Source organism: Kogia breviceps, chromosome 7 (assembly GCF_026419965.1).
Source record: "Kogia breviceps isolate mKogBre1 chromosome 7, mKogBre1 haplotype 1, whole genome shotgun sequence".
NCBI classification, from domain to species: domain Eukaryota; kingdom Metazoa; phylum Chordata; class Mammalia; order Artiodactyla; family Physeteridae; genus Kogia; species Kogia breviceps.
Genome location: NC_081316.1, coordinates 5,962,692 through 5,978,785, shown reverse-complemented (window position 1 = coordinate 5,978,785; position 16,094 = coordinate 5,962,692). Strand labels below are relative to the sequence as shown.

Sequence of the window (16,094 nt, the reverse complement as noted above, 5' to 3'; positions counted from 1 at the left end):
TTTGGGATCCTGTGTTAGTTTTCTGTTGCTATGTAACAAATTACCACAAAATTTAGCAGTTTAACATACAGTTATTATCTCAGTTTCCATGGGTCAAGAGTCTGGCATGGTGTGTGTGGGTTCTCTGCTCAGTGTTTCACATGGCTTATACCAAGGTTGCAATCTCTCCTGAGGCTCAGGAGCTTCTCCCAAATGCTTTCAAGTTTTTACAGAGTTCAGTTCTTTGCCGTTATAGGACCGAGGTCCCAGTTTTCTCGCTGGCTACTCACTGTCCTCATTCTCAATTCCTAGGTCACCCACCATTCCTTGCCATGTGGCTTTCTCAGCATGGCAGTTGTTTCTTCAAGGCAAAAGCAGGGAAATGTCTCCATCACTTATATCTCTGACTTCTTCCATCTCTGATCTCTAGGCCCAGATTTAAAGCATGCATGTGATTAGATAAGGTCTACCTGGATAACCTCTCTTTTGAGTAGCCCCATATGAACTGATTAGTAACCTTAGTGACATCTGCAAAAATTCCCTTTGCCATATAACGTGAAACTGAGGAATGACATCATATTCACACATTTTCCCCACTTTCAAGGGGGAAGATTTTATGAGGGAAAGGATCATTGGGGGACCATCTTAGAATCCTGCCTGCCGTTCCACACCTCTGGTCTTACTGAACTGTGTATTAAGCATCACACAGTAACACTTAGAAGTGCTCTTGCTCATCTTGTTTCTTGACTAAAATCCCTCTCTTGCTCTTTTAAAATATATTATTTAAGGTACAGCTTAAATCCCAGATTGTAAAAAAATCTGTCAACTTCTATTTGCCTCCTCTGAATTCTGTAACACTAATATGACAATTAATACCATGTTGCTTTGTGATATTACTTTGTACATTTTGAACAGCTAAACTCTTGAGTAGCTCTTTGTTTAACTAGTTAGACTGTAGCATCTGAGGGCAGGAAGCATCTCCTATACTAATGTATTTTTATCTTCCATAAAGCTTCCATACTTAAGTGGTTAGTTTGTTTAGTTTTTTATACCCCCAAAAGGTAGCTTTCCCATTTTATGTGAATAAAACAATGAAAAATTCTAATCCAAATAAAACTGTTGCTACCAATTTTCTATATCCAAATAGATCACCTGTTACCCTTCTTTTATTCTATTGTTCTAAGACCTGATATTTTTTCCATTTTAAGTACATATTTTCTCTTTATGCTTACATAAAACCTGTAGAAATATAAGATGGTAGTTACCAAAATTGCTGATAATCTCTAAATTGTGATTCAATTCTTAGTTGGACAAATGATAGGAAAACCCATAACTGCATGTAATTTGGTCTTTCAGCATAAAGTATTTTAGCACATAGGTCCTTTAATTTATCACTATCCTTATAAATTATAGATTTTTTTTGAAGCTTGGAATTGGACAATGATAAAATGATCTTCCTGGATTATTAATTTCCTCTCTTGGGCCACTTTATCTGAATGTTGTGAAGGATCTCTATACTGTTTACTTCTTAGAGAAAATACTTAAGATATAAATAATCCTGGGAGAGTTAACACCCTGGTTTAAATTCTGTTAAATGATTATCTTTTGCTTCATAGTAAACCAACGTAAATCTTTGTGGCTTAAATTTTAAGCTTTAAACCATGATTGATTATATTTCATATTTTTTGGCTGGACTCAGCTGGCGGTTCTGCGCCTCCTGCTGTTAGCTGGGGTCACTCATAAGGCTTCATACAGCTGGGACCTTGGCTGGGTTTGTAATATTTCCAAACGGCTTCACTCATGCCTAGTGCTTACCTGGAGTGGCTGAAATGGCTAGGGGTGGCTGGGCCTCTCTCTCTCAGTCCCAGTAGTTAGTTACAGAGGTTTCTTATGTGGTGGCTCAGGGCTCCAAAAGCGTGAAAGTAGAAGCTGTCAGGCTCCTTGAGGGCCAGGCCCAGAAAAGTGTCACTTCTGCATTCTATTGATCAAAGAAAGTTAACAAGGCTGGCCCAGATTTAAGGGGAAATGGAAACAGACTCATCTTGATAAGCGAAGCAGCATGTTTGACTGGGACTAGAAGGAATTATTGGCAGCCTGCTACATATAGTTAATTCCTTCCGTGATTTTGAACTGGTGGAGGTTGAAAGGGTGGATAGGGAGGGAGGCCGGTTATGGCAGCAGGGGCTATCCAGGTGTATCTCCCCAGCAGCCATACACACAATGAAGAGGGTTTTCAAAGCAGAGACAGGGGATACCTAAATAGTAATTGCATTCGAAATTATGAAATGTAGTAATTTCAGTTAGAAATAGTTCGCCAGTAGTTTGTCTGGCAGTCGGAGGCGTGAGGACTGCTCTGGATGAGACCAAGTGTCAAATGAGCCCAGGGATCTAACTCATAGTGACCCTAGGGCTGCTCTGAGGATAACATGCTGGTCAGCCTCAAAAGACTTTTCCTGATACAGACTTACCAGCCACTAATTTATCCAGATCTTTGCAGCTGTTAATACATTTGGGGGCGACAGTTTCTATGGAGTAATTGTATTGTGACTGTTCAGTCTGTAAGCAGCTACAGGTCATACCCGCCCCACCCCCAGCTTTTACTCGCTCACATACACCGAACTTTCAGGATCCTGATTTTATGATTAAATCCAAGTTCATTCCATTCAAACCTTTTAGTGTGTTTGTGCTTTTTGATCGTATCCATCACTTTATAGCATACCAAGTTTTAGTTTTTCCTTCCAAAAATACCATTCCCTCATCTTTCATTTGCTTTTCTTGTTTCCTATTCTTATGTATTTCTTGAAGAATACACACTGGAACTGTATGTAGTAGTCTGTCTAGGCTTTGTCTCAGATCTTGTTTCTATTATCAACTCTTTATGATGACCAGCATTTTACTTGACTTTCTTATTTGTGGCTACATCCGTTTTACATGTACAACTTCTAGGAATAAACCTACAGTTTCTTAGGATTTTGATAAATTAGATTTCATTTGTTTTAGTTTCCATCACACTTGCTAGAATTAAATCCCACTTGCTGTTTTCTACCCATGAGAACTGATTTGAGTTCCTCCCATGGTTTCCAAACCGGGGAGGAAGGACAGTGAGCCCGAGGAGCGCCGTGTACGCGGTCCTGCGCCCAGCCGGGCGGAAAGGCTTCCCAGGCGACCTGAAGAAGGAACGTTAGCCTGATGAGTGGGAGAGGGAGAGTCAGGGAACGAAGATTTTCCAGGCAGAGGAAACATGCCCCAGGATCAGAGAGAGCACGTGCCCTTCGAGTTACTGAAAGTAGGTCACCGAAGGTGAGTTTAGGAGCTCTGGGGTCGAGATTAGGAACCCAAGCACTCGAGAACTCATTCTTTAGCACAGCCTGGTATTCTTAAAGCCAAGTGTTCGGCACGTCTTGTTGCCTCCATTTCAAACGCCTTTCCTGAGATCTTCACTAGGCTGGCTCCAAATCATCATCCAGGACTCAGCTCAAATGAATTCCTCAGAGACTTTTTCTAACCATTCTTTCATGTGAGCTTACAAATTATCACCTTAGAATGCTTCAGTGTCCTCATAACACTACTCTCTGAAATCAGCTTGTTTATTAGCCTCTGCATAATAGCATGTAAACTCCATTAGAGTTTGCCTATCTTGTTCACCACTATATCCTCAGCATAAAACACTGCCTCTACTTATGATTTATTGAAAGCTTACTATGTACTAAGCATTGTTTTAGATGTATGGCATTATCAATGAACGAAATGCAAAAATCCTTACCTTTGTGGCATTTTAGCCACATTACATTCTACCAGGGGGAGACACTAAAAATTTGGTAAATTATTGGGTTGGCCAAAAGGTTCGTCCATTTTTTTCCCATTAAGATGGCTCTAGTAGCACTTAGTTGTCTTTAACTTCAGTTGAAACAATTTTGTTAGATTGTATGTGACAGCTGTCATGTCAGCATTTAAAAAAAGACATCAAAATTGGTGAATTTTTGTGTTGCCATTTTAATATTGAAGCTGGAAGAAACAAAGCAACATTTTTGGCATATCATGCTTTATTATGTCAATAAAGGAAAAAATGCAACCGAAACACACAAAAAAAGATTCGTGCAGTGTATGGAGAAGGTGCTGTGACTGAGTGAACGTGTCAAAAGTGGTTTGCGACGTTTCGTGCTGGAAATTTCTCGCTGGACGATGCTCCATGGTCGGGTAGACCAGTTGAAGCTGATAGCGATCAAATCGAGACAATTGAGAACAATTAACATTAAACCATGCGGGAGATAGCTGACATACTCAAAAAATCCAAATCAAGTGCTGAAAATCATTTGCACCAGCTTGGTTACGTGAATCGCTTTGATGTTTGGATTCCACACAAGTTAAGCAAAAAAACCTTCTGGACCGTATTTCCGCATGCGATTCTCTACTGAAACGTAGTGAACATGTTCCGTTTTTAAAACAAACTGTGATGGGCGATGAAAAGTGGATATTGTACAATAATTTAGAATGGAAGAGATCGTGGGGCAAGCGAAATAAACCACCACCAACCACACCAAAGGCCGGTGTTCATCCAAAGAAGGTGATGTTGTGTATATGATGGGATTGGGAGTCCTCTATTATGAGATCCTTCTGGAAAACCAAATGATTAATTCAAACAAGTACTGCTCCCAATTAGACCAACTGAAAGCAGCACTTGACAGAAAGCATCCAGAGCTAGTCAACAGAAAACGCATAAACTTCCATCAGGATAACCTAAGACTGCATGTTTCTTTGATGACCAGGCAAAAACTGTTACAGCTTGGCTGGGAAGTTCCGATTCGTCCGCTGTAGTCACCAGACATTGCACGTTCGGCTTTCCATTTATTTCGGTCTTTACAAAATTCTCTTAAGGGAAAAAATTTCAATTCCCTGGAAGACTGTATAAGGCACCTGGAACAATTCTTTGTTTCAAAAAGATAAAACGTTTTGGGAAGATGGAATTATGCAGTTGCCTGAAAAATGGCAGAAGGTAGTGGAACAAAAGGGTGAATACGTTGTTCAATAAAGTTCTCGGTGAAAATGAAAAATGCCTTTTATTTTTACTTAAAAACTGAAGGCACTTTTTGGCCAACCCAATATACAGTATAAATAGGATAGTATGTTAGAAGTTGGCAAATGCTCCAGAGAACACAGTACGGTAAGTGGGTTCTGGAGTCTTGGCAGGGTAGAAAGGGGGCATTGCGGGTATTAAACAGGATTCCTTGAGAAGGTGATCTTTGAGCAGTCGAAGGGCTGGAGTTAGACAGGCAGATATGCCGCTAGAAGAAACAGCCAGTGCGGATTCTAAGGTAGGAGTGTGTCTTTGCCTAGCTGCATGAAGCTGACTGACTGGGGCAGAGCAGCAGCTGAGGTCAGAAACTTAATTTAAGCCATGGCAGTGTTTTTGATTTTTATTCTAAAACGAGGAGTCATTGAACAGCTTCAAGTAGAAGAGTGGATGTTTCTTTGCTGCTGTGTTTAGAACAGGCTATAGACAAGTGTAACAGCTGGGAGATCAATCAGGAGGCTATTATGAAATTCCAGGCAAGAAAGGATGGACATATATATTTGGCAGTCCTCAGCATGTAGACGGTGTTAGAGACATAGGACTGGATGTGATCACCAAGAGAATTTAGGTAACTTTTTCTGATCCATCCTTGGTGCTACTTCAGGAAAACAAATAAAGGCTGGGAGTCAAAATAAGAAGTTGCTTTACATAATAACTTAAGGGAAGAAATTATTTCATAATGATTTGGCAAGTATCTGATGTTTTGCTTTGACAGAAAGAACCAAATCCTTTTTTCAGAAGGGTATTAGCTTCTAAAGATAAATCCAAAAGGTTGAAAATGAAAGATAACTTGCAATACTGAACCCTTGAAAGCAGAGCAGTATTTTGTCCATCTTTATATTTTCACGGTCTAACACACTGTTTGGCACACGAGAAGCAATGAATAAATGTTTAATGAATATCCAAGAATCTGAAGTTATAATCATAAGACAACAAGACACAAAACAAAATTACAAAAGGAAATTTATTTCAAAAGCATAAGGGAACATTTACATTTGAACAAGGGGATATACAGGTGTCTTGCAAAAGAAAAAAAGCATGGCATGAAGTTTTTCATTCAAAGTTTTGAAGCAGAAATAACCTAAGTTGTGCGCTATTGCCTTAGGAAAGGGAAGGGGAACAATGAGGTGGTAAAGGAAGGAACACAGTCAACTTAATATCAAACTTTAGAAAGTAAAGTCACTTCTGCTCAGCTTTGAGTTTACAAATATTAAAAAGAAAAAGAGGGAGAATTACACTTAATGTTCAAATTTATATAACTGTAGTTCCAAAACAGCATCTATACTTGAAATGGCTTTAGGCCACTGGCTGATCTGCCGTTAAGGTCCAGGCTACCTGGTCACAGTTTCCAAATGGCAATTCCATGTTCCTGTGTCTGCCCAGGTTCCAAGGGAGCTTAGGTTCAGCTCACTGTCTTTTGGAATGTTTAGAGATTATTGCCACCACTCCATAGTCAAGCTGACCAACTTCTTTTGCTCACTTGTATCATTCTAGTCTTCAAAAAATATTTTCCCCATACACATGTGCAGTAATTCTAACAAAGGGGTTTTGCCTATCCCCCCAATATAGAGGTAACAGTAATGAAGACACCTGCATTGGAATCACAAACTATGCCTCAAAAAAAATGTCGAACTACTAGAAAATGTCACTCAGGCATTGGATTTGAATAGCAAACTGGGGGAGGGAAGATTAACTGTGGAACAAAAATATATGAAACATTCAAATGCGAGCAAAGGGCCTATGCTACTAAAAATGCCCATGACATTACACACTCCACAAACCCCCCATCTGTTGTTTTAACCTAAAGACTCTATTGACTAACTTATACAATAATTTTGATTAATAACCTGAGAAGTTAAAATCTTGAAAGTGGCAAAAGCAAACTGAGAGAGCATACCTTACTTACTGGTATACCATGTTACCAAGTCACTTTTTCTGGGCCGCCCTGGTTATCAAATCCCCAAATTCTAAATTATTCTATCTCATCCTGTAGAAACCTATATGTACATCAGATTCAATATTCTGACTGTATTTCTCCAACAGGGATCTCCAAATTTATCTTTGAAAATGCAGCCTTTGTTTATTTTTAGTTTTAAATAACAATAATCATGTAAGTGCAACTGACTCAAAAGCCCTCACTACTGGAAGGAAAACCTAGATAACAAGTTAATAATGGATTCAGCCTCAAAAGGATAATCACCGTGTCAAAGACTACCCGTTCCTGGAATTTTAAAAATGATTTATGTTGTGTAGTCAAGTTTCGCAGCATGCATATATATATATACACACACACACATACACAGATATATGCTCATGTATGTATGTATATTATACATACACATTTCTATGCAAATAGTAAGTAAGATCCCATATTCAAAAATTTATATCACAACATATGGAGAAGAGTTAAGTAAGCAGTGCAAAGCAACTTACTTCCTCCTAAAAATGTAATGTCATTTCTACATTTTAAGAAAGCTGGTAAGTATTTTGCTTTTCTGACAGAAGCCAGGAATGCTGCACCATGGCCTAGCGGCTTTATTAAATAACAATGACAATAAAATGCCAAGACTGACCATTACTCTTCTCCATATGTTGGCTGGGGGGAGACAGAGAGGACAGGAAAGTCAGTAACCTTTCAGAACTGATGGTTTTTACCAGGTATCAGAACTAGACTGAATTTTATTACATTTTAGATTTGAGTAGCTCTCAATAACAAATTATCAAGATGTTTAAAAGATTCACAATATGAAGTCTGAATAATGGTGATATTGCAAAAACAAGTCAAGATTGCAGACAAAGCATCCAAAAATATCGCTGTGGTTTTACCTTGGACACAACCATGGTCTGTTACAAAAGTAGATCGTACATAGAAAGGTATAAAGAACATTAAGTTGTTAGCTGAAGGCAGCAGTCTTTGTCAAGGGACGTCCCCGGCAATCCAATGAGTAGAGTAGTAGAAGTTAAGTATGTTGACAACGCTCAAGGCCGACTTCTCACTCAGTAGAGTCTCCCCCGACTACGGTTTCCTCGCGCTCCCCAACTTCGGCCGCCTCTACTTCCCCTGAAGGCTCCTCTCTGCTCTACGAAAAAGCGAACAAGGGTTGAGGTCTCGTTCAGGACTTCATGGGACGGCACACACACACACGTCCTGTAGCTCGCAGCTCTGGAGGTAGCAGTAGGCTCTATACAAACGGCATCGGCATTCTGCTGGTCCACTTACAAATTCAATCTTCACATAAACCCAGGGCATCATACATGCCAAAGCATATATCACAAGGTGCCTACATGCACAGTAGGTACTCAACTAAATGTATCCCATTAATAAAGATATTTCAAGGTGACAGTGTTATAACTACATTGTTAGTTCTTTATTTTGGGGTCTATCACTACCAAAGATAATTAATGAAACTAGAAAAATTTCTATACTTAATATGGAATTAAAGCCACTGGCCTTCAAAAGTTAGTGCCATATATGTAAAATATCTTAGACTATCAATGATCAATTCTGAAAAATCAGGCTAGAATGAAAAATGTACCTTTCAAATGCAACAAACAGGCAATTTGTTTTGCTCACCATATTTCAAAATAATGTTGATACAAATTCCGACGGCTTTTCTCACTGCTTTTTCAGCTATGCATGAGCTGCTCAGAGTGCTGCCCAAAGGGTGACATGTATATATTACAGTGTTTGGGTTACTGATGTAAATTAAGGGTATCTTTTGCTGAAAAATCAAGTTACTTGTGTCATGTGGTAGAACGAGTCCTTGGTTTATTGGTCAGTCTGGTTCACAGCTCCAGAGAAACATTCCTCAAAGGAGTGTTTCCAGTGAAGAAAAGTGACTGAAGTTATCAGCAAGGCAGGACTTTTCATCATGTGTAAGTAAAAGTCTCAAACTTCTAATTCTGGAGATGGAATCTCCTCATTGGAGCTTTTCACACTTCCTCATTGCAGCAATCTTGTTAGGAGCAATAAAAAGAACCTGGTGTTGCCATTTTTGATCCATAATATTGAAGGCTTGAAAAATTGCTATCAAGTCAGTATTGCAATCCATTTTTTTTGCCATTATGGCTAGAAATATAGTTACTGTATTTGGGTGATGTTTTGATTTCTTCTTTTTTTTTTTTCCCCCTCCAGAAACTCTTGAGTTAGAAAACTAACTAGACCTTTCCCCAGCTTAGCCAACATTTACCTGTGTAACAGAACAGAATCTGATTCAAAGTCATCTCTCATGTCATGACACATTTTTCTAAGTTGATTGCTATGCAAACTGTTTAAATGAAACCATCGTGAGCCAACACGTTCAGAAAATCAGAGGTCATCTGTGGGTAAGATACTCCCAGTGATAGATGCAATGACTGTGGTGCATTCTGGGAGCATAGCAACCTTAATACAGCAACTTCTTGATGCTGTAACTCCTGCACTTTTGACTGTTTAAGACTTGGCTTTACCCATGCAGATGTCTGCATATTTCCCCCCCATCATACTCATTATAAAACCTTCATTTCTCAGTTTACATCAACACACTTAACAAATCAACACCCCCATAGCTATCATTATTAGCTATAAGCTAACAGACTACTAAAATCTACCCTTTCAATTGTTTTTCAATATGAAGGACTCAGTTACCCTCAACTGTTCAGTATATCTAATAAGTATATTAAATACACAGTATGAAGGTATTATTTGCTGTGATTACCTTTTATATATTGGCTATTTCTTTCTGATCTGCAACCAAGGCAGCCATTTCTACAGTACAGGGAGTCACCAAACTTTCTTTTTTCTTCATCCTGAGGGACTATTCTGCACTTTAATGATCTTTTCAATGGTTTCAAGCTTACTAACACTGCTTACAGTTAAAATTACACTTTAAAAATTATTTTTATATTCTAAAAAGGTAAAAGTTGAAGGATTCAAGTCACAAAACATAGAATTAGTACTTGTGGGTTACCAGGGAACTCTGTTCTGCACGAAGGAAAACTAAACATGGGTATATGTTTGCAAATAATTTGACTGAAAATGCACCAGGAAGCTGAACTAAGTTACGGGAACAAACGCCATTTGATAAAGCAAGTAACAGAGACATTGGTTAGTAAAGTGATAAACTTGGATAAGGAAAAAGTCTAAGTATGCCTACATGGACTCAAAGAACAATCACAAATTCTGGCTCCTTCTCTGTAGTGAACAAGTTCAGGCCCATGACACTGGCACAATCTATTTTCTTTGCAGTAGACTTGCTCACTGTAATAAGACAGCGATATTAGTACTACCTGGTTCCCTATAACACAAAAGGAGTAAATTTCCCAACCCTTCAGTGTGTATGACTCTTTAAAAACAAAACAAAAAAACCCCCCCATGGAACCAGTCTTCCTTGGAAAAATAAAATTGAGCTTGGCTGATACAGAAAAGTGGAATTATCATAGTTTTGCCAAATGTGGATAATAAAATCTATGTATTAAAGACTCAAGAACACAAAACACCTTTTCCCTCCAACTTTGAGACAACTCTGACATCCCAGGAAAAAAAAATCCAACAGTTTCTCTTTCTTCCTGACCCACTGTCAGTTCCCTAAGGAAAGGACATAAAAAAGGTAGAAAAAATTTGAAGTAGATTGGTGCACCAATTCTTATCTGTAGTACCAAGAACTGTTTTCAACCGAATGGGTGAAAGAAATCCAGGGAAACTCTCTGAATTGTTACTATGAGAATACTTATAATCTGACACATTCAACTCCCCAAAATAAAAGTACTAGCAGAAATTTTGTTCCTACTTTCCAATAAGAACAATCAGAGTTTAGTTTGCTTTGTAATTCAATTTATGACAAGCACTCCAATTACAAGGTTCACCCCTATAGGAATATTAAAGTACAGTAATACCGGACACAAAAGACAACAGTTGTGTCTGTTTTGCCATTCTATTACTTTGATGACTATGGAATAACTCAAGTTGTGACTTCTGGATTTTTTTTTTTTCTTGGCCGCACCATGCAGCTGGTGGGATCTTAGTTCCCTGACCAGGGATCAAACCCCCTGGCAGTGAAAGTGTGTAATCCTAACCACTGGACTGCCAGGGAATTCCATGGATATTTGTCCTGAGTAAAACTGCTTATTTTTTCCACATTGATAATTTTTAAAAAATCACATACAACTTAAGGCTTTGCATTTTTCACATCTCTTTTCCACATGCATCACATCATCTGATTCTCCCTATCAGGCAGGTAATGAATTTCACAGGGCAGAATGCTTATGGAAATTCAGAGCAACTGACTTGCCTAAGTGAAAATAAATACAACTTAATTCTCTATGTATTGCCATACCTCTTGATTACTTTCATCTATATCAAATGAAGATAGTATCTGAGAGAATAGTTAATTTTAAGAAGGGTTTTGATAAACATCACATTAAATCATACAAATGACAGAGGACAATATTTGGTACAATGAAGTAACAGAATCCTTTCCATTTACAAAATGCTTTTGCAAATATTTTTTGAAGTTTTTAAGCTCTATGCTATCCCTATATTTCAGGTAGGAAAAGAAGCTAAGAGATGCACATTTACTATTATGTAAGTAAAAGAGTTCAGTGATCTTTTCTACACTAAAGTTGCTTCAAAGAGTCTGACTAGAGTAGAAGGGTTCATTTCATAATCTAAAATTGCCTTTCTATAATCTGTTTGCTCAGATATTAGAGGAATTTAGCTATCGTAGGAGGAATTTACTTAATGTCACAATCATCTCACCCTGGAAACAATTATAGAGAGCATATTCTTCAGAATCTACTTTTTTGGGAATAATTACTGCAGAATCAATTCTGCTTGGTAACCAAGACGAATAACAAGTATGTTTGGTTTTGAATATTAAACTTGGTCTTCTTAAGCAAGATTAAGGATGTGAGTCAGTGAAATTTTTGTCCATTTTTCTTTACAAGCCAGTGAGGCAAACTTCACTTCTGATTCAACAGCCCTGGGAGAGACTGGACTGGTGGGAAGCTCTCCTTGCACTAATGTCTGAAGTTGAAAGGAGGACTGCACTCTGGGCAGTGTGGGAGACTGCAACGGGACACATCTGCTTTGCTAGATGATGCTTTCACATCTGACTCTACCTTCTAGGACTTCTCCTTCTGAAGGAGTGCAGAAGATGGGAGGACAAGCAGTAGGCTGACAAGGTCCAAGAAGGATCGTTAATACCACATCTGCCAAGAATGGAAGCTAGATACGTTCCTGAGGGAGAATGCACAAAATGTCTTGCCTTGAAGCTAAAACGGAAAACCAGGAAGATGGTTCATGCCATCTTCCTTCCTTTTTTTTTCCTGTTGGCTCCTCTGAATACAAGAGGCACATTTTTCAGGTTCTCAATGTTACGTGCTCAATTCAGTGAGCCCACAAGGGTGAGTCAGAAAGGAATGGGTTAAGTTGTTTCCCCAACAGTTCAGGTTCCCCAAACTAACTCGAAAAGGCACCTGAAAGAACTATGATACTCTATTTAATTAGAAATTAAAATCAAGTACAACACAATTTCTGCCTAGTCTCTCATATTGCTTGCACCCAAACGGAAACGCTCACCATAATTAAAGTTGCCCAAATTGCTGCTGTATTTCCCACTAGGAGGATTATAAATCTGCCTGGCATCCCTTTTTGGTCCTGCTGAAGATTTCTTGGGTGGTGAGCCTGAAGTTGTATCTTCATTGGCTCTCTTTTGCCTATAATGGTAGGAAGAACAGCAATTAAAAAAATTCTTTTATACCAGAGGCTATCAATATATTTATTATATCTGTTACAAAAGACATCCAAAAGATGACAGTCACATCAGAAAAAAGGAAATAATATTCTGATGTCATGAAATTAACTGTGCTTTAGTTATGCAGACATTGTCAGAGGGGCATTTACAAGGCTTTACAACAATCTGAAATATGTAGCTTCATAGATTATGCACAAGTGACTCATTTTATCAAAACTTGTCAGGAAAGTCTTATTAAGTTACAGCAATACAGACAAAGGTTTGAAAATTCCCGAGTCGTATTCTACCAGTTTATTTTATAATACTAGATTAGATTTTATATTTTAAGTCATGCTTCTAATAATCATAGTTTAACATCTTATTAAGAATCATTTAACTAATAACGTACCATTTTGTATAGGAAATGTAAAATCTGAATTCACATTTTTTCGTATTTGTAAATCAAATATTAGAACACTTTAATCCCTTTAAATATGTTTCTTACCCAATTTCAACCTTCTGTACAGGTTTCCAGGATAATGTTACTGTGCTCTTATAAGAAGGAGGAATGTGGAAGAGATCCTGAAGAGACAAAATTAGAGATTTCTAATGTGTTTGGTGGTGCAGGGAGTATTGGTAAGGGTAGGAAACAGGGAGACACATTTTAATTTTAGGAAGGGAAACTAATTTATCCTTCTTGCTTTTGTGCTGATGACTAAAATAATAACCTAAAAAATAAACTGCAACAGAAAAGTAAACAAGGACAATTTTGTTTGCAAACTACATCTATTAGTTCAATGTTATTTTGCACACATCTCTTAAGAAACTGCAGCTAACTTTTTTCAAATGTCATTTCAAGTTATAGGACAAAAATATCAATATTTATCAACTTTAATCAAATCCACAAGTAGTTTCTTTTGCACAGGTGCAGTCACTGACGTGCTTTAAGGAAGATACAGTGGTGCACTCTGCATTTGCTTTTGCAGGTTTTTAAGTGGTTCAAAGCTAGAACAAAACTAAAGGTCTGGCTAATCATGTTTTTCTTCCCCTCAAATATCTATATATTACCAATAAGGAAAAAACCCACAAGATTTAAGTACTAAATTATTAATATATGGTAATGCAAATATTTGCTGAATTTACATGTTAACATAATCCAGAAATGAAATAATTTAACCTCATAATACCCTCAAAACTATGAATGAATTTCTAAATATATTTATTCTTGGTATTTTACCTAACATTTCTTACCAGTTTTACTCTAATTTTTATATACAGGCAAAATCTGATAAAAGTAAACTAAGTTTCTTTCACAGTTAAAATGAATATGTGAATAAAAATCACCTCCTACTATATAAAACTTAAGTCCAGGGTAGCAGATAAATGCAGGGAATTAGCCAATAGAAAGTCCTTTGAAACAAAAATGCTTGGGCTTCCCTGGTGGCGCAGTGGTTGAGAGTCCGCCTGCCGATGCAGGAGACACGGGTTCGTGCCCCGGTCCGGGAAGATCCCAAGTGCCGCGGAGCGGCTGGGCCCGTGAGCCGTGGCCGCTGAGCCTGTGCATCCGGAGCCTGTGCTCCGCAACGGGAGAGGCCACGACAGTGAGAGGCCCGCGTACCACACACACACACACACAAAATGCTTGAGGTTTCTAGCTGGAGTGATTTAGCATATAATAATGTTATTTATTAAAGTGTCAACAGGAAGAAGGGGGAAGTCTTCAATTTTAAACATGTTAAATCTCAGGTGACAATGGGAAACTGGAGTATAGTTTGTGGATTCACTGAAATAGAAGTGAAGGTAAATTTTGGAATTAAATGCGTCTGGTTAGGTAGGGACTAAAGATTGCAAGCAGATGCCATGGATGGACCAAAGCACACCACTTTTTCTTGTGATTTCCCTAAAACAAAGAATTGATTATGTCATATTAAAAAACTATTTCAGAATCTTTTGGTCAGGTACCCTACACATTGGTTGCTGACTCTATTCATCACGCTTCCCCAGACAACTTCCTGCTGCAGTCATCTTTCAATCACTATGGTTTCCTGAACAGGAAACTGTCTCATCTCCATGTGTTGGGTCACAGTATTTGCTAAGTTTAAAATGTTCTTAACATCATAGTATATCTTCAACTTTGACTTACAGCATCAGTTCAAATAAAGTCAAATCTCACATTTTAATGTATTAATCCACCATTTGAGATTATTTATATTTAAGATTTGAAATAAATGGTGGCTATGATAAAAATTTTCTTTGAGATGAGTCAGTATTCTTACCTCTTCTGTTTTTAATACCTTTTCACTTTTCCTGTTGGCAATGATACTCATCCCTCAACGTCTCACTGTTTTCTCTGAAAAGCTTCCCTTTCTCTTCTGATAAAAAGTAACTATTCCATGGGATTTATACCAAATTAGTTTTAAGTCATATCACTAGCCCTGATTTTGTTGCTGTTAGGCTTTATGCTATAAGTGTTACAAATATTTCTTTCTCCCATCTGGCTACAATACTATCAACTTATAACAGTACTGTTAACTTACAGTGTCAAATAATGGCTACTTTGTTGTGATTCCTTTTCTGTTCTCTCAGGTTATTAGTTTTTTGTTTAGGCTAACAGATACTTGGGGAGGGTAAACAGAACTGAAGGATATTGATGGCTTAATGGTAAGTATAGAAAACTCTCAATTTATTACATAGACAAGTTAACAGAAGAGACCACAGGACAACATTTCATGTGCCACATAAGACTGTTCATTCTTAGTGTAAGCAAAGCAGGGTTTTATTGGTCATTCAAAAGGACCCAATAGCATTAAGACTACAAGAACTTAAGTCAGTGAAATTTCTGAGTCTAAATGTATCTGCTCCAATGCTCTGGATCAGAAGAACTCTGCATGCCTCCCTTTTGTTTGCAGTATCTTCTGCAATAACTTTTAAATAAATAAAACAATGTATTATTCTATAGTAGCTACAAAAACATCACTCGGTGTTATAAAAGGCATAAAGCTTTAAAAGGCCAAACGTCTGGAATGTAATGGTGTCTCTCTTTAACTAGTACCATTGTAGACATAAAGACATATGGAAAACCTCTTGCACTAACTTTCTAGCTGGTTGGGATGACTTGATAAGAAAGGAAGACTTACCTTGATTAAAACATTGATATTATTTGTTATTTTCAATGCAACAACTTTAATCTTGTTCTGCAAAAGGAAAACAAAATTAAATTAACATGCCAATAACGTTCATGATGTAGATTTCATTCCCATAGAGAACTTGAATAATTCCACTTCTCTTTCAGGATCATTTCTACAGTTAGAGAATTCCTTGGTTTATATTTA

At 37.7% G+C, this 16,094-nt stretch overlaps 1 protein-coding gene across 2 annotated transcripts in view; it reads right to left on the bottom strand.

The window, feature by feature from the left end:
• Positions 1-5,996: 5,996 nt before the first annotated feature.
• API5 (apoptosis inhibitor 5) overlaps positions 5,997-16,094 on the bottom strand; it is a 29,723-nt gene continuing 19,625 nt past the window's right edge. Inside the window, exons 11-14 of one of the 2 annotated variants that reach the window (XM_059069923.2) lie at positions 15,900-15,956; positions 13,268-13,344; positions 12,609-12,745; positions 5,997-8,125 (exon numbers count right to left, since the gene is read on the bottom strand). In XM_059069923.2, coding sequence (XP_058925906.1) covers positions 8,103-8,125; positions 12,609-12,745; positions 13,268-13,344; positions 15,900-15,956 — 294 coding nt within the window. In that variant the 3' untranslated portion in view covers positions 5,997-8,102. Of the gene's footprint in view, positions 8,131-12,608; positions 12,746-13,267; positions 13,345-15,899; positions 15,957-16,094 lie in introns of both variants that reach the window. The other variant, XM_059069924.2, reaches the window with a different exon arrangement.